The sequence below is a fragment of the Gopherus flavomarginatus genome, chromosome 12, assembly GCF_025201925.1.
Source record: "Gopherus flavomarginatus isolate rGopFla2 chromosome 12, rGopFla2.mat.asm, whole genome shotgun sequence".
In the NCBI taxonomy this organism is placed as follows: domain Eukaryota; kingdom Metazoa; phylum Chordata; order Testudines; family Testudinidae; genus Gopherus; species Gopherus flavomarginatus.
The window spans coordinates 24,685,345-24,710,935 of record NC_066628.1 but is presented as its reverse complement, the minus strand read 5'-3'; the positions used below and the strand labels follow the sequence as shown (position 1 = coordinate 24,710,935).

Below are 25,591 nucleotides of genomic sequence, written 5' to 3'. Positions count from 1 at the left end.
GATTGCTTTTCTCTGCTGCAGTTAACTGTTTCTAGGCAACTCCATGTGTTAATGCATTAATTCTAGATGTTAACATACTCATTCTCCATTTTCCACTTTGAAACTCTTTTTTTCTCCACTCCCCTGCAACTAAGTCACAGCTCCTGTCTCTTAAGATGGTCTGCTTTTAACTCCAAACCCTGTAATACCAAATTATCTTTAACCACCACTAACTCCCATTTACAATCCTCCAGTTGCTTTTCCTGGAGCAACACCATGCTTGAAAGATTACTGGCAGCTTTCTATAATGCTGCCTTTATTACATCTTTCTCTGGTTTTGGCTTCATGCCTTTACAATATACTTCATACCCCTTACAAGCAGATTCAAGTGCCTCCTTTCCCTGAAAGGCATATGGGCACAGACTTGTTTTGCTACCGACTTACTAAGGAGGATGGGCACCTCAACTAGCCCCCACCCCTCGGGATCTCCTTCTTTGATGTTTGGAGTAGTCATGGCAAATTTTGGCTAGAAGAAGGGCACAGGTATTCTGTTATTATTCACCGTGTGAGACTCAATCATTTCGTCCAAAATGACCTTAGGGTGCCTGCATGTCTCCACCGAATCTATTACCCACACAATTTACAACTCCACCTATATCCTCCCACTTAGGTACTCAGGGCATAATATAGGGCTCCCACTCCTACCCATCCTCATGGGTTCTCAGGGTACAAGGGACCCAACTTTATCACTTTGTGGGCTCCAGGAAAACACCCATTCCCAGTGGACTCAGTGCAAACACCCATTTTCAGTGGACTCAGGGCACTTTGGGTTTGTGAGGCCTTTTCCCAGCGAAAGAGCCTTCACACAGTGAATATCCTTATACACGTACAAGTATTTATTAACAATTAGCAACAAAGCAACAGAATACACACACCAAGCACTCCCAATAAAACATATAGATGTCTACTGATGGCCTGTCAGGGTCATGTCATCTGAGGCTCTGGCTTCTACACAGTCCGGTCGTGGAGGGGTTAAAAAGTTCTAGTAGCTTTGGTCTTGAGCCCCAGAGCTAAGTTCCACTGAACTTGTTTTCTGACCCTCATTATGTAATTAAAATGAGACTGTCTCTTACCTATGCCTTAATTAATTATTTAACTTAAAACATAGCTATGAAAAAACCACTACAGGGGTTCACGTGCCTAAGACCGCCTACTCATTAGCCTTAAAACTTCTGAAGGTCTACTTATCTTTATGCTTTGTTAGCATACACTTGCAACCACAAAACCTCATACTTTTTATTATCAGGAAGAAGCTGCAGAAACTGAAGTTTAGCCTTTCCATTCTCTCCCATTCTCATGACTTTGTGAATATCTGTCTATCTCCTGTTAGCAGGGCTCTGGCTGCAGCTGATACTTTTTTATCTGTCCATATCAAGGCCAAATTCTCCTGACTCTATACTTTTTGTTTCCAATTTAGGGTGACTGAGCATACAAGATGGCTGCGGTTTATGCTAAGTCCATACACAAGAAGGCTGTGGGTCATGTTAAGTCCAGGCCTCTCGTTACACTCTGACTTGCATGCTATGCCTCTCTTAATGTAAGCTAAAATTGCATTTGCTTTTTTTGCAACAGCATCACATTATTGACCCATGACTTTGTGATCCAGCACAACTCTCAGAGTGGCTTATGTTCAGTGATTCCATCATACCACAATTCAAGTTAAACAAACTGGATTCCCCTTTATAGGCCAGTGACTGCAATTACACGGATCTCTGTTTTACACATCTTTATCATTAGTTTGTACAAATAGACTAACGTTACAGCAACATATATTATTAGTAGCACGATTTCCCCCCAAACTCAGTCAATCAGGAGGTGAGAGACGCAAAAAGAAATTGAGTTCTCCAGAGAGATCATTGGTGTGGCCAGGGACAGTGTATCTATGGCAAAAAACACAGGTGAAAGACAGGGAGATTCAGCAACAACTCCTGGAGGAAATACAAAGTCAGTATGCACAGCTTCAGCACATGCTACGGTTAGGGCATGTTGACCTATGGTCTTGTCTCATGTATAGTCTTAGCTTGCTATATGTAAAGGGACACTATCTGGATATAATTTTGAAAGTGTGTGTTGCTTACTAGGGTGAAATATAATAGGTGGCAAGTAGAAGGCCACAAATAATTGGATTATTAGTCTGGGCTATGGATAATGGCTTGTTTTATTAGTACAAGGCCTGGAGTGAGTAGTTATGCTGAGCCTGAGTTTTTAGCTAAAAATTTGCAGGCCCAAGAAGTTAACCCCAGGGCATCAATTCTGCACTCTCATTCTGAGAAACAAACAAATGACAACAAATGTACAGACATACTGCAGAATTACAGAAGTAATTCTGAGACAAGGAGTTGGTGGGGCACTTTGGCAATCTGGTAACTAGGCAGTAAATAGGCACTTAGACCATATTAGCATATAGGAATTATTAAGACATGCTTGATGCAAATTATTAATATTAATGATTGGAAGTGTAATTATGGACACTTGTATTGATAATGGGTAGGCATTAATCCCATTATACACATGGAAAGTGATCAAATATGGTTCAATAGCCAACTGGTTACATAAAAGATAGTGTGATGAGGCATCTGCCTCACCCTGGCAGATAAGGGGTTAATAGAGCAGCAAGCAGTTAATAGGGGAGTGGCTGTGAGGAGCAACCAATCAGGGTCCAGCAGGCCCATATGAAAAGAGCTGCAGGCGAGTGCTAGATCAGTAGCTGTCTGGAGTTTGAGAATGGATGCCTGTGTCTGGAGTAGACTGCAGCTCCAGTAGCACCTTGGGCAGAGCCACTGTTGGCACAGACTGGGGAGCAAGAGGAAATCCTGGCTGGCTGCTGAGGCTGGGTAGTTGCTGGCCCTGAGGAAGCATGAAGAAGATGCCGGGGACATGGGGAAGTGGCCCAGGGAGACACAGCAGTAGGCTGCAATCCACAGGGTCCCTAGGCTGGGACCTGGAGTAGAAACCAGGCTGGGATTCCCCTGCCCTCCACTCACCACTGGGGAAGTGGCTGGACTAGGAGCTAAATTCCCCTAGAAGGGGGGGAATATTGACAGTAACCCAGCCGGAAGACTGAGCCACAAAGAGGACACTACAGTTTCTGAGGCTGTAGATGGACAGCAGAGATACACAGTGACAATGTGCAAGTTGTGGATGGGGGGGTGCTGGCCTTGAGTTAATCACTGGACAAAAAGCAGCAGGTGCCAATCCAGGGGTGAGTAACATGCACTGTGACAAGAAGGTATAAAATATCCAGTCTAGTTCTATAATTTCTGGGTTCTTTGACCTCCCTGAATGGGTGTCAGCAGATTCAAGGCTTTCTAAGATGCTCCTGGTCATTTGTATCTGTATTTTCCTCATTCTTTAAGATGTGCAAGTGAGCTATAACTATGCAATATACCTCTCAATGCGAGAGCTTTAGCATTATTTACAGCTTTTTTTTCTATTCACTTAAAATAGTGAGTTCACTAACTTGTTTGTTTATTGAGTCTCTCTCTAATGCACACACCACACCAATATAACCAAAGAGAAACATCTCTGTAGTAAATTTGAGAGAACTTGTGATAATCAATACATTGCAGGTATGTGATCATCAGGGCCGGCTCCAGGCCCCAGCACGCCAAGCGCGTGCTTGGGGCGGCATGCCGCAGGTGGTGCTTTGCCGGGAGGGCGGCAGGTGGCTCCGGTGGACCTCCCACAGGTGTCCCTGCGGAGGGTCCGCTGGTCCCGTGGCTCCGGTGGAGCATCCGCAGGCACGTCTGCAGGAGGGCCACTGGAGCCGCGGGACCAGCGGACCCTCTGCAGCCACGTCTGCGGGAGGTCCACCGGAGCCGCGGGACCAGTGAGCAGCAGAGCATCCCCCATGGCGTGCCGCCGTGCTTGGGGCGGCGAAATGGCTAGAGCCGACCCTGGTGATCACCAATACATATTATGAGTGTGATAAATGTACAGTTTTCTTATTGATTAGGGTTACAGGCTGCAGACAATGCAGTGCTCTAAACCACAACCCAGCCATCTTCTTCAGCTCCTGGACAATACCGGATACTGGGAACAACAGAATCTGCTCCTCACTGTACTCCCTGCAGCTGGGATCTGAGGCCATTCCCTTCTCACAACCAAGCTCAGGGCAGCAAGAACAACTGCCCTTTGGAGCCCAGCTCTGTTGAGACATGTAACGCCCCGATCACTTTGAAACCAGAAAGAACAAGAATAGGTAGAGGCAAAGTGTGTGCTTACTGCTCACCTCTGATGTTCTATTGTGTTCTGCCCTCCACTGCACTGTGTCATTACGAATTTTTGTTTCACTATTATTTTAGTTAAAGGTTTATTTCTTGTTGTAGGCAATACATTGTTTAATTATAAACTGGTAAAAATTCAGTCATAAAGAGCCATTAATGCCTTTTACAAAGAAAATCCATATAGTTTAAATAACTCCTGGGGTTTTACAAAAGTATCAAGGCACAGACAGAAGGTAAAATAAGGAATGTCATGACAAGTCCACTTCTATCACATGTGAAAAAAGACTTCACTGCTCACAATCCATTTCCCTCTTCCTCTCCCCCCAGGTAAACAGCTGAATGTACAGCTGCACATTTTAGGCATGAGACTCAGTAACAGCAATAGGCATCCCTGACAGATTTGCCCTGGCTCTTTCTGTCTTCTACTGGCTGCCTTGCTGGGCAAGTCTTCACAACTTAGCCTCCACTTACCACCAAGCTTTTCACCCATACTCACAAATATTCTGCAAAAACAACATGCAGCTATAATCTTAGGTGCATTTTTTCCCTGCACCTTCCAACCTATTCCACAAACAGCACCACCTCCCCTTCAAAGGGCCTACTGCACACTCCACTGTCATTCTGCAACTACTGAGGCAATAGTTAAACATTTCCTTCTTTCTGCCCAGGCCTGTGAATGGTTACATGAGCTAGGGAAATGGAGGATTCTAGCTGCGTGGACCTTTCTAGACCACCCTGCATTTATGTTTGTAAGCCTGCCACTATTGCCAACCAGCCCTTGGAGCAACATGGAATGATACCCCTTTCTGAGCCTGGTGGTGGTGTGGCAAGTAATATTCACATGGGTTCCAGCAACTGCCCCAGTACAGTTTGGGAAACCCATGCATACAAAGTTCGCAATAGTCTCATGAGCATTACCTAGCTTTATAATGCCATGCAACACTAGAATCATAGAATTTCAGGGTTGGAAAGGACCTCAGGAGGTCATTTAGTCCAACCCCCTGCTCAAAGCATGGCATCATGGAGCTGTATGACAATGGCCCCAACAGTCAATCTCTCTATGCTGAACTGGTTGGCTATGGACTGGTAGTATTCGGGGTGGCCAATTTCCAGGTGACAATGGTGATGGACTTCTCTCGAGAGACAGGGAACTACATGTTGGTACACTGCAGCTCTGGGTCTAGTTCAGCACAGATCTCGAAAATGGTGTCTTTGCCATCCTGAAATTCTCTCACCACTACTGATCATTCTGCAGACCTGAGATGACCCGTTTCCACCAACTGATGATGGTTACCCAAGTCCAGAAATGGAGTTATATAGTGAGGAGCTGCTCATCTCCTGTAAAAGCAGTTGCTGGGTGCTGTCCTCTTCCTCATCCTTGACCTATTTCCTCCACCACTGCTGAAGCTGCTGTTGCTGCTGCCACAACTCTTCCTATAAAGGAAGGAAAGGGAGAGTCAGAAGGGAAGGCAGGACAGCCTAGAACAGTGGTTCTCAGCTTGCAGCACAATATCACATCTGCAACCCATGTGACATTCTCTGGGCCAAATAGGTAGTATATATATTGTGTAGGTGCAGTGTACATAACACAGAGAGCTGCATTGTGGCCCACAATGGTAAATAGGTTGAGAACCACTGGCCCAAAATGGCAGAGGGATAACAGCATTATACCAGACTGCCTCCAGGGAACTGATAGGAAGACTGCAAGCCCTAAAATGTAAGGGGTGATTGATTCATTTTATGTTAAACTGATGGACTGGGCTAATCTGAGTTAAACAGAGGAGAGCCAGATTGGAGAAAGTGAGCCACCAAAAAAGGGACTGAACACAGAACCTTTGACAGTGGGTTTATGCTCATCTGTCCTGGTGATGCTGCTGTTCTTTGTATAAAAGGTTAAATCTCCACTGAGAGAGACTCTACAGCCCAGTAGTTAGCTCCCTCATCTAGGAGGTGAAAGACCCAGGTTGAAGTCCTTGCTTCTTATTGCATAGAGATTTGAAGACATGTCTCCAACATCCCAGGGGAGTGTGTTAACTGCTTGATTATTGTGAATCCATCAAGGTATTTTTCCCACTTTGAACTTTAGTGTCCAAAAAGTGGGGACCTGCATGTACCCTTCTAAGCTTAATTCCTAGCTTAGATCTGAAAGCGCTGCCACTAACCAGAAATTCCAGTGTCTGGTACACTCCCTGTCCCCCAAAACCTTCCCTGGGGGACCCAGACCCAAACTCCTTGGGTCTTAAAACAAGAAGAAATAAACCCTTTCCCCTCCCTGGGTTACCCTGAGAGGCTACACTGATCCAAACTCCTTGGATCTTAAAACAGAGAGGAATTAACCTTCCCCCCACCTCCTTTCCCCCCACCAATTCCTTGGTGAGTTTATACCCAATCCCCTTGGGTCTTAAACAAGGAAAAAAATCATTCAGGTTCTTAAAAAAGAAAATTTTTATTTTTTCTTTCTTTAATTAAAAGCTATCTCTGTAATACCAGGATGGAAAATGTTTACAGGGTCTTCAGCTTATATAGACTAGAGGGACTCCCTCCCCCTTAGCCTAAGATACCAGTTACAGCAAACAGAGGTAAAAATTCTTCCAGCAAAATACACATTCACAAGTTAAGAAAACAACCATAAGACTAATCTGCCTTTTCTAGCTAGTACTTACTATTTTGAACATGAGAGACTGTTTCAGAAAGATTGGAGAAAGACCTGGTTGCACGTCTGGCCCCTCTTAGCCCCAAGAGAGAACAACCAACACAACAAACAGCACAAACAAAGACTTCCCTCCACCGAGATTTGAAAGTATCTTGTCCCCCGATTGGTCCTCTGGTCAGCTGTCAGCCAGGTTCACTGAGCTTCTTAACCCTTTACAGGTAAAAGAGACATTAACCCTTAACTATCTGTTTATGACAGAATCATAGAAATGTAAGCCTGGAAGGAACCTTGAAAGGTCATCTACTCCACCCCCCCACGACCCCACTGAGGCAGGACCAAGTATATCTAGATGCTTCCTTACAGGTTTATTTAAGCTGTTATTGGAAAACTCCAGTGATGGGGGTTTCTACAACCTGCCATGGAAGCCTATTCCAGTGTTTAATTATCTTTATAGTTAGAAATCTGTTCTTAATAGCTAACCTAAATCTCCCTTGCAGCACAGTAAACTGAATACTTCTTGTTTGAGCTTCAGTGGAATGGGCATCTCTCTTCCACTTCCCCCCATGAGGAAGGACTGACCTAACTTAGGCACCTTACCCCAGGAGAAGGGTCATGGCTGTGAATACTAAACAGAGGGAGATGTCTCCCCCTAGCACAGAGTTAGATACCAAACTCTCCTTGTGAGGCAAGGCTTATGCCTAGGCCCCTCTTGTGGATCGAAGCATATGTGACTTACCCAAGCTTATACAGGAAGCCCGGGGCAAAGCAGGGAATTGGGGCCATGTCTCCTGAGTTTCTGGTCAGAGCTCTACCAGTGAGCCACCCTTCCTGTGCAAAGAAGTTGATTCTGATGATTCCCTGCCCAAAGAGCTTTCTGTGTAAATACTCATGCAGAGAGCAGATTGTTATCTTCACTTCAAAGAAGAAGAACTGAGGCCCAGAGGATCAAAAATGGGACTTTGAAAGTTCCCAGGCCCACTCAATGGGAGTTGGGTGCCTAACTCCCTTGTGGCCTTTGCAAAATCCCCATCTAGGTGACTTAAAAAGCTCAAACAAGGAGTGTGGCACAACCAGGAATTGAACCCAGAGCTCTGAAGTCCCCCATGCTTAGCTCCCATAGTGGAGATTTACCCCACAGAATTGTACCACCTAAATCACTTCATACACATTCTGTTTGTTTGGAGGACCATGTGCTGACCATGTGTGTGCTGAGCCTAGTGGCCTGCTAGGCAAGGCTGAAAGCTTCTTGATGAGGCTTTGATCCCTAAGCCTTTTAGTATCTATCAACCCTTAACTAGGGGGCAGGACTACTCAGGAAGAGCAGGGCTTTACTCCTAAGCAACCAGAGGAGCCAGCGAACAGGAATGGCTAACAGGGGAGTTTTGCGAGGGAGTTTACAGGGGGAGTGGGGAGCTAGATACAATTAACATTCTTTAAACCTAAAGGCAAAACACCCCCTGATAAAAAGAAAAGAACAACAAAGGAACCAGCTTCAGGAGTTAAGATAATGCAGGTAGAAGTCCAGCAACAGAGTAGGGGATTATCCAGTTTCCTGCACCCAATGCTGCATGTATGATTACCCGCCTGATGGGCAGGTGGCATATGTGTACATCAGAGACTGTGTACAGGCTTTTGCAGACATGATTAGCTGAACTGGAGGCACTAAAGGAGACAGAGAGGTACATAGATGAGACTTTCCAAGACACAGTAGAACGGTCTCAGTCTGACAGCCTCTGCGCTGTTGAGGAGGATGAAAGTCTCAGGGAAGAAGAACATCCAACTGGAGCAGAGGGAAATGAGCCTATAGTTGGGACTTTCCTTCCAGATGATGATGTGGTATCCTCTCGCAGTAAGGATATCTCTCCAGGGGAGGGAACTCTGGTTATTTGGAAGAGACAGGTATTAGTAATGAGCAATTTAATCATTAGAAACATAGATAGTTGGGTTTGCGATGACCAAGAAAACCACATGGTGACTTGCCAGCCTGGTGCAAAGACAGTGGGTCTCTTGAGACATCTAGATAGACATGTGTAGTGCTGAGGAGGAGCCAGTGGTCGTGGTACATGTAGGTACCAATGACATAGGGAAGGATAGAAGAGACGTCCTGGAGGCCAAATTTAGGCTGCTAGGTAAGAGATTGAAGTCCAGGACCTCTAAGGTAGCATTCTCTGAAATGCTTCAAGTTCCACATGCAGGGCCAGTTAGACAGGCAGAGTTTCAATGCGTGGATGAGATGATAGTATAGGGAGGAGGGATTTAGATTCATTAAGAACTGGGGAAACTTTTGGGAAAGGGGGAGCCTATACAGGAAGGATGGGCTCCACCTAAACCAAAATGGAACCAGAGTGCTGGCACTTACAATTAAAAAGGTTGTAGAGCAGTTTTTAAACTAAGGGCTGGGGGAAAGCTGACAGGTATGTAGGAGCATGTGGTTCAGACAGAGACATCTCTTGGGGGGAGGGTTCTATTAATGTCCTAGTAAGGAGGAGAGGATGGAAAATGATAAAATACAGGTAGGATCTGATGAGAGAGACTCAAATGAAAAAAAGTCCCATTCAATTCCATCATCTAATGGCAGACAGCTAAAAAGTGACAATTTTTTTAAGTGCTTATATACCAATGCTGGAAGTCTAAATAATAAGATGTGAACCAAAGTGCCTCATATTAAATGAGAATATTGATATAATAGGCATCACAGAAACTAAGTGGAATGAGGATAATCAATGGCACACAGTAATACCAGAGTACAAAATATATAGGAAGAGCAGAACAGGTTGCGCTGGTGGGGGAGTGGCACTATATGTGAAAGAAAGCACAGAATTAAATGAAGTAAGAATCTTAAATGAACCAAACTGTACCACTGAATCTCTATGCAGGAGCGGCTCTAGGCATTTTGCCGCCCTAAGCACGGCAGGCAGGCTGCCTTTGGCGGCATGCCTGAGGAGGGTCTGCCGGTCCCACGGCTTCGGCGGACCTCCCGCCGAAGGCAGCCTGCCTGCTGACCTAGCGGTGACTGGCAGAGCACCCCCAGTGGCTTGCCGCCCCAAGCAAGCACTTGGTGTGCTGGTGCCTGGAGCCGCCCCTGTCTCTATGGATAGTGATTGCATGCTCTAATAATGAGTATAGCAGTAGGGACTGCCTGACCAGGATGTGACTGTGAAATGCACAGGGAGATTAGAAAGGCTATTAAATTAAAAAAATCAATAATAATAATGGTGGATTTCAACTATCCCCATATTGACTCGGTACATATCACCTCAGATGGGATGCAGAGAGAAAGTTTTTTGACACCTTAAATGACTGCTTCTTGGACCAGTTAGTCCTGGAACCCACAAGAGGAGATTGTGATTTAGTCCTAAGTGGAGCACAAGGTCTGGTTCAAGAGGTGAATACAGCTGAACCACTTGGTAATAGTGACCATAATATAATTAAATTTAACATCCCTGTGGCAGGGAAAACCCCACAGCAGCCCAGCCCTGTAGCATTTAATTTCAGAAAGTGGACTACACAAAAATGAGGAAGTTAGTTAAACAGAAATTAAAAGGTACAGCGTAAAAAGCGAAATCCCTGCAAACTGTGTGGAAACTTTTTAAAGACATCATAATAGAAGCTCAACTTAAATGTATACTCAAATTAAAAAACATAGTAAGAGAACCAAAAAAGTGCCACCAGGGCTAAACATCAAAGTAAAAGAAGCAGTGAGAGGCCAAAAGGCATCCTTGAAAATGTGGAAGCTAAATCATAGTGAAGCAAATAGAAAGGAGCATAACTCTGGCAAATGAAGTATAAAAATATAATTAGGAAGGCCAAAGAAGAATTTGAAGACCAGCTAGCCAAAGACTCAAAAAATAACAGCCTTTTTTTTTTAAGTATATCAGAAGCAGGAAGCCTGCTAAATAACCAATGAGAGACACTGGATGATTGAGATGCTAAAGCAGGGATAGGCAAACTTTTTGGCCCAAAGGCTACATCTGAGTGGGGAAATTGCATGCAGGGCCATGAATGTAGGGCTGGGACAGGGGGTTGGGGTGCGGGAGAGAGTGCGGGGTGTATGAGGGGGCTCAGTGCAAGGGGCTGGGTGCAGGAGGGGGTGCACAGTGTGGGAAGGGGCTCAGGGCACTGGTGCAGGGCAGGGTGTGGAGTGTGGGAGGGGGCTCAGGGCAGAAGGTTAGGGTGCAGGAGGGGTGTAGGATGCAGCAGAGATTTGTGGGGCAAGCAAGGGGCTCAGGTGTGGGGTGTAGGAGGGGTTTGGAGTGTGGGATCTGGCCTGGCGCTGCTTATCTGGAGCGGCTCTAGGGGGGCAGCAGTGTGCACCGGGCCAAGGCAGTCTCCACTGGCCACCAATGGGAGCTTCGGGGGAGGTACCCACAGGCAAGGGCAGTGCGCTCAGCCTTCTGCCTCCCCTCCCCCAGGGATTGCAGGGACTTGGTGCCGGCCACTTCCCGGAGCGAAGCGGGGCCCACAGCGCCATGGGAGTGGCAATCCCGCAGGCCGGATCCAAAGCACTGAGGGGTCGGATCCATCCCTCAAGCTGTAGTTTGCCCACCCCTGTGCTAAAGGAGCACTCAAGAATGATAAGGCCATTGCGAGAAACAACATTAATTTTTTTGCATCGTTCTTCATGGCTGAGGATGTGAGGGAGATTCCCAAACCTGAGCCATCTTTTTAGGTGACAAATCTGAGGACCTGTCCCAGACTGAGATGTCATTAGAGGAAGTTTTGGAACAAATTGATAAACTAAACAGTAATAAGTCACCAGGACCAGATGGTATTCACCCAAGAGCTCTGAAGGAACTCAAATATGAAATTGCAGAACTACTTATCATTTAAATTGGCTTCTGTACCAAATGACTGGAGGATAGCTAATGTGACGCCAATTTTTAAAAAGAGCTACTGAGGTGATCCCGGCAATTGCAGGCTGGTAAGCCTGACTTCAGTACTGGGCAAAATGGTTGAAACTATAGTAAAGAACAAAATGGTCAGACACATAGATTAACATGATTTGTTGGGGAAGAGTCAACATGGTTTTTATAAAGGGAAATAATGCCTCACCAATCTAAAAGAATTATCTGAGGGGGTCAACAAGCATGTGGACAAGGGGGATCCAGTGGAGATAGTGTACTTAGATTTCCAGAAAGCCTTTGACAAAGTCCCTTGCCAAAGGCTCTTAAGCAAGGTAAACTGTCATGGGATAACAGGGAAGGTCCTCTTATGGATTGGTAACTGGTTAAAAGATAGGAACCAAAGATAGGAATAAATGGTCAGTTTTCAGAACGGAGAGAGGTAAATAGTGGTGTCCCCCAGGGGTCTGTACTGGGCCCAGTCCTATGTAACACATTCATAAATGATCTGGAAAAAGGGGTAAACAGTGAGGTGGCAAAATTGAAAGATGATACAAAACTACTCAATATACTTAAGTCCCAGGCAGACTTTGAAGAGCCACTAAAGGAACTCTCAAAACTGGGTCACTGGGCAACAAAACAGCAGATGAAATTCAATGTTGATGAATGCAAAGTAATGCACATTGGAAAACATTATCTCAACGATACGTATAAAATGATGGGGTCTAAATTGGCTATTACCGCTCAAGAAAGAAATCTTGGAGTCATTGTGGATAGTTCTCTGAAAACATCCACTAAATGTGCAGCAGCAATCAAAAAAGTGAACAGAATGTTGGGAATCATTAAGAAAGGGGTAGATAATAATAAGACAGAAAATATTGTATTGCCTTTATATAAATCCATGGTACGCTCACATCTTGAATACTGCATGCAGATGTGGTTGCCCCATTTCAAAAAAGATAAATTAGAATTGGAAAAGTTTCAGAAAAGGGCAACAAAAATGATTAGGGGTATAGAATGGCTGCCATATGAGAAGAAATTAATAAGACTGGGACTTTTCAGCTTGGAAAAGAGCTGACTAAGCGGGGATATTATAGAGGTTTATAAAATCATGACTGGTGTGGAAAAAGTAAATAAGAAATTGTTATTTCTCATAATACAAGAACTAGGGTCACTAAACAAAATTAATAGGCAGTAGATTTAAAACAAACAAATGGAAGTATTTTTTTCACACAACGCACAGTCAATCTGTGGAACTCCTTGCTAGAGGATGTTGTGAAGGCCAAGACTATAACAGGGTTCAAAAAACAACTAGATAAGTTCATGGAGGATAGGTCCATCAATGGATATTAGTCCTAGCTTCTGTTTGCCAGAAGCTGGGAATGGGTGACCTGGGATGGATCACTTGATTACCTGTTGTGTTCATTCCCTGTTGGGCACCTGGCATTGGCCACTGTAGGAAGACAGGATACTGGGCTGGATGGACCTTTGGTCGGATCCAATATGGCCGTTCTTATGTTCAACCCCAGAACCTGGCTGCCCCAGCCCTCGGCTCTGCCCCCTCCACCTGCACCCCCTGCTGCTCCAGCCCTGGGCTGAGCTCCCCCCCGAACCTGCACTCTCCTTCCGCCCCAGACCTGGGTCACTGGTAACTTGCTCCCAGGGTGGGTCATTCAGCAGGAATTTGGGATGTGCACAGAACACAGACAGGATTGGTTCCAATATGGTTACAGAACTGCAGTAAAGTGGAACAATTTTCAGCTTGTGCGATTGGAGGATATCTGGATGCATATTATAAGACTGTCCTCCATAAATGAAGAAAACTTGAGGTGTCTTTATTATTCTTTTGTTCCACTCTTTGTTTCTATGGGGAATTTGCCAATGCAATACCACTGTCTTCCTTTTAAATAAATAAAACTTAAAAAAAAAAAAAAGGCAATGGCTGTTGAAAATAGCAATTCCAGTCCTAAAAACCACTGGGAAGCATTTCTTGCTCAATTTTATCCTAATTTTTCTACAGCAAATTACAGTGGATCAGTATATTTGATTTGGGAGAAATGAAGTAACAGCTGCTCAAATTGAGCTTGAGCACTCCTGAATTTTGAGGTGTTCAAATCTGGAAGGCAGGTGCTAGATTCCCTTTCTGAATATTAGCTAAATCTGGAAAGGAAAAGTCAATTTCTGCTTCCGTGGCTCAGAAGTGGAAATCCTTCTATGTGCCTGGTACTGTATCTAAAGCTGCCCAGGCCCAGAGCCTCCCCTCCCTTACTTTTCATTTTAAATTCTAGTGGGATCCACGTACCTCCCTTGCTAGGCTTTAGATAGGGAGGGGTACTGTCCATTTAGTCCACTCAATTCCTTCTTGGGGGGCTGCAAGGTGAGGTCACAACAGTATCCCTAATCCAGTCTGGGGATGTCTTCTGAAGGGGATATCTGGGCCAAAGCCTTCTACTCCTTGGGTACACTTGTTCCCCATTCACAGTGCCATCCCGCGCTAGCAGTGAGCTCTCCATTCATAGCAAGCTGCAGCATGAGATTTCAGCTACCATATTCTCTCCCACTCCCTTTCCTGTTGACAGCTGCCAAGAGAATATTGGGAAATGTAGTTCTTTTCATGCTCCAGGGCTGGCTCTATATGCAGGGAGCTAACCAAGGAACTACAGCTCCTAGGGCCCCCTGTTGGTTCTCAGCTCCCAGGCTGGATCCCTGTGGGCTGCCGCCCCTACAAATGGGCTGCCCCAAGCACCTGCTTGCTTTGCTGGTGCCTAGAGCCACCCCTGATATTGCTGAGTCTCCTGTGGGTGGGAAGGGGACAGAATGTAACATGTGGGCTCTAGGAACTATCAGGGCTGATTCACCTGAAATATGGGGGACCAGTGAAGATGCTTGAACAGAAGCTAAACACCTCTCCCATCTTCTATTACTCAAGGTGACAGGAATCCGTACCCAGTAAGGTCATGGTATAACAATTCTCCTGCATGGCATTCCTGTACAGGTGTTGCTAAAACAAGTCTTGGAGAGCTCACAGATGCTCAGTAAAATACACAGCCATCTCCTCAAAGGTCACCTGCTCTGCAGACATTCCCTTCACTGTCCCCTGGGAGGATGGGATGATCTGGAGAGAAATGTGGCTGTTTATTCTGGAGCCTTTCAGAGTGAGAAGGACAATTAGGGAGGTCTCACTGATTCTCCCCAGGCTCTGCTATTGTGGAGAAATGCAAGAGCCAAAATATTCAAAAAGAGCAATGTAAAGCAAACTCTTAAATCCATCTTCAGGTAGTGTCTGGCCTTTAAAGAATGTTGAGCCTGAAACATCAGGGGTCATTTCTGAGGAAGCAGGACTTTGATAAGCAGGCAAGTACCTGAATGGATTTGGAAGCTCAAATGCAGACTCCCATAGTTAAAGATTCTGACCTGGTCACTTAATTACAGTCTCCCACTGGGACTGAACACATGAAACATTCCCACTAACAGAAGTTAAATTAAGTCAATGAGACCACTCCTATTTATAAAGACATGCATGTGTACCTGTTAGCAGCAAGATAAAACCCATAAAGTAGAAAACAAACCTTAACTTCAAGCCATTAAATCCATATTCATCTTTCTCAGTATGGAGCCTGAGTTTGAAAATATTTTAAACTTGCAACACTGGGACTCAGTTCTGGCACTCAGCACTTGTGATAATCAAGCCATTTATTCAGGTACCAGAATATTGATTTCAAAGCCTAAATTCAGACTCCTGTATTGAAAGATCCTGGCCTTGATTATTTTATTAGTCCTTAGACTACACCTTCCGCTAGGAGGGAATGCAGGGAGACAGTGCTAAACCCACCCAGTGACAGAAATTAAATGAAGCCAGCGGGACTACTCACGGGCCAAAGAAAAGAACGTGAAAGTGTTCGTAGACTCAAATCTTACTGAAGGACAAAAAACCAGCCTACATGCACAATGGAGATTTACTCAACCCCTGTAACAAATGTACATCAAAACAGACAGAAAGGCATGGATCTGACTTTAAACGCTCCCGCCTAGAACCGAAACCATCAGAATTGTTCAGGAATTGTTAAACACTCTTTTTATGGAAAACAAGTGAATCTGACCGCAACTCCCGCTTCTCTCTCTCCCTGCACAGACCCCGCTCGGCATCAGCAGCTGGTCAGCCCGGGCTCCACATCACATAAGCGGCCAGCGTCTGACCCGGGAAGTTCCACCCCGGCTCTGCGGAGCTGTTAACAGCTGCTAAAGCCGCTGCCCTCGCTACCATCGGAATCTGCTTCCGGCAAGGGAGGCGGGCAAACGCTCCCCTGAGATGCGGTGGGAGGGGACAGCACAGGCGCCAGGCCGGATCAGCGGCTCCCCAGCGGGGTGTATGCGGGGAGAGCCCTTCCCCAGCGCCCCTCTGTGCCCAGCCGGGGGGACTCTCTTCGGGGGCTGGAACCACCCCTGGGGCAGCCCCGGGCTTTGCCGACACCAGCCCCTGAGCCGGAGCCTGCAGGTGAGGGGCGAGACCCGGGGGAAGGGCTGGGGCCGGGAGCTGCTACTCTGCTGGCCCGGAGCGGGCTCATAGGACCCTTGGGGGATCTGGTCAGAGGGGGGCGAATGGGGAGGTGGGCACAGTCTGTGCGGGGGCAAACAGGCTGCGGGAAGGAGAGGGGCTGAAGGGGAAAATCAGGGGCAGGAGCCAGGGTTAAGGAGGTACAGGCACAGCCAGTGGCAGAGGCGAAACCCCCGCGATAGGGACACGGAAGGGATATCCCCTTAGGTGGGCTGAGCCCAATGTCAGCATTGGCTGCAAACGCAGGGGGGTCAGATCCTGGGCTTTCTACCCCCAAAACCTCACAGGATGTTGCAGTTCAGCATCCGCTTCCCAGGGCTGTGTTCTTAAAGGCACAGGGCAGCCCAATGCCTGGGTAAAGCAGCTCTTCGCTCTCTGATATGCCTCTTAGCATTTCATTTACCTCCATTAATATTGTGCAGATGGATGTCATTGTGCTATTAAATTTATATTTTTAATAGAAAATAATTGAAAGTATTCATAGTTGCTAGTTGTTTCAGCAATGCCATTACACAGCGCAGCTCTTCTAGTATAGCGCTTCCTGTTTGTATTGGGACATTTGCTTTTAATTCTTAATTTTTGCTTTTGTTTTTTCTCACTATTTAAGCACACAAGTTTATTCTTTGGGACCATCTGACATCAGGACTGACTGATTTCCTGTGTCGCTGACAGAATGTCTTCAGTTTCCTTTGATTGCCTTTGTCAATTTTTATTTTGCCTCTCAGTCCAGCACCCTAGTGCAGGGGTACGCAACCTATGGCATGCGTGCCAAACGTGGCACGCAAGCTGATTTTCAGTGGCACTCACACTGCCTGGGTCCTGGCCACCGGTCCAGGGGCTCCGCATTTTAATTTAATTTTAAATGAAGCTTCTTAAACATTTTAAAAACCTTTATTTACTTTACATACAACAATAGTTTAGTTATATATTATAGACTTATAGAAAGATACCTTCTAAAAACATTAAAATGTATTACTGGCACGTGAAACCTTAAATTCGAGTGAATAAGTGAAGACTTGGCACAGCACTTCTGAAAGGTTACTGACCCCTGCCCTAGTGCTTTTTTACATGTCACACTTGTGTGTAGAACTTGGTTCCCAAACATTCAACACAGGCCAGATTTTTCAAATGTTGAAAGCACCTAGATTCCTTCGAAAATCCCACTCTGTGTCTCAATGCCTTTTAAAAATCTGACCCTAAGAGCACTACTATACTATCTTTTCTGAAATTCTTCTCGAAGGTGAACTTCTACTGTAATTCTTACTAAATATAAGTACGCAACCCTGGATATATTAATAACCAGAAGTATTCAAAATCATGAGTTATATACCCAAGAAGAATGAAATTAAAATACATAAATAATTACATTTGGGATTCTTTTAACTTTCTTTTTTTGCTTCTGAGCCTTTAGGGAACACACTCTTCATACTTTTGCTGTCACCTCACCCAAAGAATTCATATACTTAAAATGGCTATACATTCCTATAGCAATTACTACCATTCTGGACTTCCAGTAACATGTGACTCCCGGCTCCCTTTGTAATTGAAAATGTATTAAAAATCCTTTTTTCTGTAAGTAATTCCCCACTCTGCAAACACTGAAGTGCACAATTTACTCTTCAACAAATTAAATAAATGAATACATGTTGATTTTTTTCTACTGAATTTTGTATCCTTATAATTACATATTTTAATTTCATAGACTTTTATGTATGCTATGTATTTTGTGATATCTTTCAATGAAATTCTTCATTCTGACAAGTTTATTTTTCTGTACTGCCCAAAATGAGATTTTTTGGGGGGGAGACGGGACAGGACATGAATTATCCTGTTACTCCTTTGCTTTGGTTCCCTTTTGGAAAAACTAAAGTGCTTTGTCCCCATATTTTTTGTGGGGAGATAGCTAATACCTGTTTAGTTATCCCAGGTTGTTTGAGTCTGAATGTCTAGAGCCCCCCATTTGGGTGGGTGCAATGGAAAACCATTTAAAGCCTTTTAAACTAAAGAAATTAACAGAGGCTTTCAAACCCCCCGCCCCTCAATTTCTCTTATTCCCTTCCCTTATAAAGGGCATGTCTATGCGCTGTAACACTAAGGGTGTGAAGTTAATGCACATATGTTACAGAGAGAGGAAAAAAACTAAGAAATGACAAGAGGTTTTGGGCAAAGCCTTGTTTGTTGGTCTAGGAGTTATTGCTTCATTAGGATCTGAATTTCTGTGTGTTGCTTTAGGTGTGAGACACCATAGAAGAGACCTTTAAAGGTGAAGTTAGGTGCTCTGCTTTTACATTTTATAGCTAGATTTGCCTGTTTTTTTTCCCATGGTTCTAAGGAATGACAATTGCTTTTGGGCCAAAGTGTTGTTTATTGGTCTAGGGATATGATTCTTGCTTATAATGCAAGCAGTCTGGGGTTTAAAACCCATAGAAACCCTTGCAAAGGTTTCAGAGTAGTAGCTGTGTTAGTCTGTATCTGCAAAAAGAACAGGAGTACTTGTGGCACCTTAGAGACTAACAAATTTATTTGAGCATAAGCTTTCGTGGGCTACAGCCCACTTCATTGGATGCATGCAGTGGAAAATACAGTAGGAAGATATATATGTACACACACAGAGAACATGAAACAATGGGTGTTACCATACACACTGTGACGAGAGTGATCAGTTAAGGTGAGCTATTACCAGCAGGAGAGAGAGAAACTTTTTGAAGTAGTAATGAAAACGGTCCATTTGCAGTAGTTGACAAGAAGGTGTGAGGAACAGTGTGTGTGTGTGGGGGGGGGGGCAGGATAAACGTTTTTTTCCCTCCTACTGGTAATAGCTCACCTTAACTGATCACTCTTGTCACAGTGTGTATGGTAACGCCCATTGTTTCATGTTCTCTGTGTGTGTACATATATATCTTCCTACTGTATTTTCCACTGCATGCATCCAATGAAGTGGGCTGTAGCCCATGAAAGCTTATTCTCAAATAAATTTGTTAGTCTAAGGTGCCACAGGTACTCCTGTTCTCTGTGCAAAGGTTGTGTTCTCTCTTGTACCTTAAATTTTTTTTACTAGGTTTTCCTGTGTCTGTGGTTATTATTTCGTTAGTTGTTTCTCTTTTCATTTTTAAATGTGAAGAATGACAATTTACTTTTGGCCAAAGCATAGCCTATTGGAGCAGGAGTTATTCTGAGGAAAGAACATAGTGAGGATAAGGCACCTCAGTTTAAGCAGTGGGGAAAAGGCCTTAGAAAATGATTCTGAAATGTGATCAGAAGGAAACATGCTGGGTGTGCCAAAGCACAGAAGTGCAAATTTTGTATTGAAAACTTGTTCAATGTGTGTAACAGGGGCGATAGTGGAAAAACAACGGTGTGTTTTTCTGCCTAATAGCTTGTGTTTAAGAGGTATATATAAATATTTCAAATACAGTTTTCAATACTTTACACTAGTTTCAATGTTCTGTGCATTAACAGACAATCCATGGACTGATCTACAATGGAAAGAGACTGTCACAGAGTCACCCGGGTGATGAAATGGAACTACTCCATACGAAGCCAGTCAGGACTCTGGGGGAGCATGTCTACTCTCTGTGAGCATAGTGTCTCCAGGGCAAGAAGCTTACATAGCTTTGATCTCCCTGGATCTGACCTCAGAGCATTCAGCATCCACTTCCACACCGTGTGCTTCCTGCAGTGAGTCTGCTGGGGCAGGGCTCCTGGGGAAGCCAGAGGGCCCTGCACACCCCAACTCCACCGTCAGATGTGACTCTCTGCCAGCTGGTAGAACAGAAGGTTTATTAGTTGACAGGAACACAGCATAGAACAGAACCTGTTAGCACAGAAATCAGTGACGGGGTGGGGAGGGATAGCTCAGTGGTTTGAGCATTGACCTGCTCAACCCGGGGTTGTGAGTTCAATCCTTGAGGGGGCCATTTAGGGAACTGGAGTAAAAATCTGTCTGGGGATTGGTCCTGCTTTGAGCAGGGGGTTGGACTAGATGACCTTCTATGGTCCCTTCCAACCCTAATCTTCTATGATTCTATGACTTTCAGCCAAGTCCATCTTAGGGGGAGGGGAGCCCAGAGCCAGGGCTCTAGCCCTTCCCCTGAGTCACAAGCCAGCCAAAACTGACTCCCTTCCAGCTGCCTGGCCGCTGCCCTACCTATTGCTCCTCCTTCAGCCTTTATCTCACTTCAGGGGCCAAGAGTCACCTGGTCGCATTTCCCCTCCTGGGTCTCAGGTTATGAAGGGGCGGCCATAGCATCTGTGCAGGCAGCTGGTGTAACCCCCACAGAAGTCACACACCCTTATTCCCACCACCTAGTGACTGGTGCAATACACAGGGAAATGGAGGCACACATACATACAACATAACAAGGGAAAATCCCTACTTCATCACAGACTAATAAAGAAATAACTGGGAAAAGCATTCTAAAGAGTTAAACCTCAGGCCTATTGCATGTAAAACTCTTAATGAAGGGTTAAGAGTTTTACATGCAATAGGCCTGAGGTTTAACTCTTTAGAATGCTTTTCCCAGTTACAAAAATACCTTTCTTCCTTTTCAAATGAAAAATAGAGATTTCACAATGGTAGCAAGTGGTGACAGGAGTGCCCCATTCATCACAACTCGCTACTCTTGGTTCAAATGAAGGGGAGAGGCGAGAGGTAGCAAGTTGTAGCACCCATCACAACTTGATACCACTGAGCTAGAGCATGGAGAAAGATAGAGAATGAAGAAAGGGCAGAGGTAACAAATCATGATGGGATTGCCCCCAGCCATCAGAATCTGCTATCTCTGGGCTAGGATATGGGGAAATGCGCAGGCAGCAAATTGTGATGGGGCGGCAAAAGAGAATGCCCAGGTGTCAGTAGCTTTTAGCAGTAGCAAATCCGTTTGCAGTAGTTGAAGTTGGGCTTGAAGTTATATGATCAAAAGAAATTTGTGGGATAGGGAAAAAACATAAATTTAGAAAAAAAAAAGTTACAGAATCACACCACCACACAGGAAATGTAATACAATGTGAGTACACAACATCCAGCAGCACAATGCTAACTGAGGCAAATGCCGGAGTGCTAAAAACGACGAGTAATAAAAATTGTATTTAAATAAGTAATTAAAATGTGTGATGGTACATTTAACAGTGAGGCAAATCAGAACAGCAGATGAGACAGATCTGTGAACTATGTAAACTGACAAGGAATTATTTTAAACACAAAACAGGATGTGTGTGTGTAAGTGAGAGAGAGAGAGATTTCAATGAACCAGGTCTCATTGGTAGCTTGCTACATCATTTCAGATAGAGAAAGAGCTGCTGTATCTAGGCCAATGGTTCTCAAACTTTTGTCCTGGTGACCCCTTTCACATAGCAAACCTCTGAGTGTGACCCCCATTATAAATTAAAAATGCTTTTTTATATATTTAACACCATTATAAATGCTGAAGGCAAAGCAGGTTTGAGGTAGAGGCTGACAGCTCAGGACCTCTCCATGTAATAACCTCGTGACCCCCTGAGGGGGTCCCAACCCCCAGTTTGAGAACCCCTGATCTAGGCACTAGGCTACACTGCGCCAGGGAGGGGGTGCTGAGACGGACCATACAGCGAACAGCACAACCCCCTCTGCCAGCAATCTACACCCTGTTTGGCAACCACTACTGATAGCTCACCCCTTCCCTATTAGGATTTCCCCTCTGACATGGTCTGGCACAATATTTCCCCTTTCTGAACCCCAGCTCCTGCACCCTGTCCTCGATTTTCTCCATCTGCCTGCCCCTCCCCCTTACTCTCCTTTCACATGTTGGCTCCTGAACAATTTCTGCCCATCTTCCCCTCCGATTTCCCCCTCTTGCTCCCTCGTCAGCTTTGTCTTGCAGGAAGCAGAGTATGGGGGTATTAGGGGCAGAGCGAAGGCAGCAGCTACAGCAGATGTCACTGAGCATTCGCCTGGCTCCAGCCTGCCCTGGAACAACAAAGGAGCTAAATCTGTTGCTTCCTGTGCTGCTATTCTGTCCTCAAAGTGCGAATGTGGGTGTGCGTGGGTCGGCGGGTTCATTAGCTGGGGCTGTGACCACCAGAGGGCTCTGAGCATTGCTAGGGGAGGGGGGACAGCTAATAACACTCTGCTCCTTTAAACTTCCTGGTTGGGACTCAGAAGACCTTGCTGCTGCCGCATCCATTGTGATCTGGGAGCTGACCAGCTGCTCCCCAGCGGGGTGTGTGCGGGGAGAGCCCTTCCCTAGCTCCCCTCTGTGCCCAGCTGGGGGGACTTTCTCTAGGGGCTGGAACCAGCCCCTGGGGCAGCCCCAGGCTCTGCCGACACCAGAGCCGGAGCCTGCAGGTGAGGGGAGAGACCCGGGAGAAGGGCTGGGGCCGGGCAGGAAAGTGACTGCACCAGCGGTCCCTCCTCGCCCCAGCGCTGCTCCCGGGCGGGGGTGGTGGAGGTCTGCGAGTCCCAGAGCTGCTGCCCACCCTGACCGCCCCGGCTTTGAGCGCCTGCAGGAGCCAAGCGAGCTCCGGGACAGCGAACCGAGTCTCCCAGCCCGAGGGGAGGGGGCAGGAGGGAGTTGGGGGGAGATAGTGGAAGAGGCAGCAGGAGCAATCAGTGAGGAGGGAGGTTTCCAGCTCCCGTCCCTGCCCAGCCCCATTCCCTGCAGCACCCCGGGGCAGACTGACTTTCCTGGGACAAAGTGAGGGGCAGGGAGAGGAAAAACCAGTTCCTGCCTCTGCCTTGTCTCCAGGGCTATGAGGAAGCGAAATCTGTAAAGGTGACTACTCGTGATGAATCTGATAAAGTGGCTCAGTTTTTATACCCTCATGGCAGACACTACATAGGGGTTTGTCTGACTGTATGTCCCCTCCCCCTTCCATACCCTGATAGGAAGGGGAGGCAGAATTGATCCCCTCCTCCATCTCCTCTGGGAAAGGGTGTTGGGGTCCAGGACATGGATGGTCATGTCTAGTGCTCAGAGCAGGAGTCAGTCCTAATGGTCAGAGCCATGGGTCACAGCCAGCATCAGGAACCTTCAGCAAAGAGTCAGAACTGGAATCTGAGGCTGGATGCCAGAACCCAGGGTTAGAGTTGAAGTCAGGAATGGGAGGTGAGGGATAGAAGCACATTACCTGGACTCGGGCAAGGCAGGAGTAAGGCTGGGAATAAGCAGGAGCTTCCACAGCCATGGGCAAATACACAATAGCCAGAGCAGATCTGCTAACCCCCTCAGCCCCTGGTGCCTTGGCCCATCAGGCAGCTCAAATGGGACCAGCTGTGCTCATCACTGTGCCTGGGCTTCAGCTACCAGGTCCTTGCTCCTGACCAAGGACTGGGAGGGCATTTGACTGCTTTATCTCCCGAGCAGTTATTTGGGTTTGTTCTGCCTTGTTTTACCCAGGTTAGCAGGTGTAATATCCTTGTGGCTTCCTGCCCAGCAGGACTCTCACCTAGCTGGAGCTCCCATTTTCTTTCAGTGTTCAGAAGTGATGTGGAGGTGGAATTGGTCCCCTTCTTTCTTTCCTCTGGAGAAGGGTTTTTTTTTGGGGGGGGGGGGCGGAGTTCTGTTCATCTCCCCAGCAGTTACTTTGGTTTGTTTCTGTGATGCAAGAACCCGAGGATGCCAGCTGGTAAGTGGGTTACAGGAATGTCCTGATTCTTGTAAGTACATTCTGTTTCACCAAAGAATGGCCTGTGCAGTCTTAAATGAAAACTGGGGTCATAGTGGAAATTAATATTGTTGTGAAATATATGTATGGATCCTGCGGAAGGGGGTGTGTCTAGATCCTGAAAATATCATTTAAAGTCTGTGTCATGGCAGAGTTGTGTGACACAGTAGGGAGTGGGGTGGATTGACTGGGAATATTCCCCAGGTGACACCTTTGCCCGGGTAACTGGACAAAGGCTAGAGGAGGAGCTGGGGGGAGGGAAGAGAGCCTGCTGGAGGGTTTTTTGGTTTCAGTTTTGTGCTGGGTGGTGGAAGGCAGGGAACCCCAAGGCTGGGGTCTAAGCTCCCTGCCCCCCAGAAGGACTCGACTGAGGGGTCCTAGCTGTACCTACAAGCTCTGTTTTAGACTGCGTTCCTATTGTCCAATAAACCTTCCATTTTACTGGCTGGCTGAGAGTCACGGTGAATCCCAGGAAGAGGGGTGCAGGGCCCTGACTCCCCCACACTCCGTGACAGGTTGACAAACAGGTTTTCTGTCAGATAGGAGAAGTGTAGTCACCTCTCTCTGCTGAGATGTAAATTAAGTACTGGAATCCAGTGGCATGGATACACATTTACATACAAAGTCAATGGAGAAATGTGAAAACAGGGAAGCAGCACTCAGGAAAACAAACCGCAGGGCACAAAGAATGAATTTTGGGTATATAAATGGAAAGCAAAGAAGACACCCTTTTATCCTGCACCTAGTAAGTAAACAGGTGGTTCGGATACCTTCATGAAAACAGGATCTCAACCAACCTTGGTTGAAATGCTGCAGAAGACATTGGCTGAGATAAAATTTCTTTAGACAGGAGGTTAGCCTGTTAAGTCTCTAGAAAGAGTTTTTCTGTTTCTATTTTTGTTGTATACATCTCCAATATCCTTACTCACTGCCACTTGAACCTTGAATCTTTATTAATGAACTTATTGTGGTTTTCACTATAGATATATCTAAGTGTTGTGGTATTAAGCTGGATGTTGATCCTGAACTGAATCATACCAGCTAGTGTGTATGCTTTTCCTTTGGGGACAGCAAACCTGGTATTTTTGTGTATGGTCAGTTCTTAAGGGACTGGACACTACAGGGGAATGCTTCAAAGGGACTTGGGGATTAGGGTACACCCATTGTTTACCTGCAAGGCAAAGTAATGGCTGGCATATCCAGAGGAGAGTGTGTTAGTGGCTAGCAGACTGGTAGTGTCAGGGAGCTTGTGACAGATTTTCGTTACCAATCTGCCTGAGCCCACAGTTGATCAGGCTGGGGCACAGGATCTTTGGTAGAGTGTCTAAATTTTTAAAGCTTTGCTATATTTTTATTATTTTATTAATAGAGAGTGCTGGGAACTCTCCCATGTCATTCAGGGGAAGAAAGAAAGCATTAGAGCCCCAAGTCCTAACCCACTTTCACACTCACACACTCACTACCCAAAGCTGGCCAGGCCTGGGTGTAACATAAGAAGAAGAAGGGAAAGGGTGGATGGGAGTTCTTGCCCTGGGCCCAGGTCGTCTGGGGGATCCGCTGTAATCTCCGAATTGCTCCAGCTCTCAGGAGGGTTTTAAGTCCTGGGTTCCTTGGAGGTGTTCCATTCTGCAACCTC

At 45.9% G+C, this 25,591-nt stretch overlaps 2 protein-coding genes across 6 annotated transcripts in view; both read left to right on the top strand.

Moving 5' to 3' along the window:
• Positions 1–25,591, top strand: part of LOC127032449 (zinc finger protein OZF-like) — a 98,090-nt gene that overhangs the window by 67,082 nt on the left and 5,417 nt on the right. The window contains exon 1 of one of the 5 annotated variants that reach the window (XM_050919721.1): positions 16,069–16,254. The exons of 2 other annotated variants lie outside the window; for them this stretch is intronic. In XM_050919721.1, the coding sequence (XP_050775678.1) occupies positions 16,069–16,254 (186 nt within the window). Of the gene's footprint in view, positions 1–16,068; positions 16,255–24,243; positions 24,701–25,591 lie in introns of those variants that run through there. 2 more of the 5 variants (XM_050919724.1, XM_050919725.1) reach the window with 2 other exon arrangements.
• LOC127032442 (zinc finger protein 883-like) overlaps positions 16,200–25,591 on the top strand; it is a 257,088-nt gene continuing 247,696 nt past the window's right edge. Inside the window, exon 1 of the mRNA XM_050919706.1 lies at positions 16,200–16,254. The gene's annotated coding sequence lies outside the window, so the exon portion shown is untranslated. The remainder of the gene's footprint in view (positions 16,255–25,591) is intronic.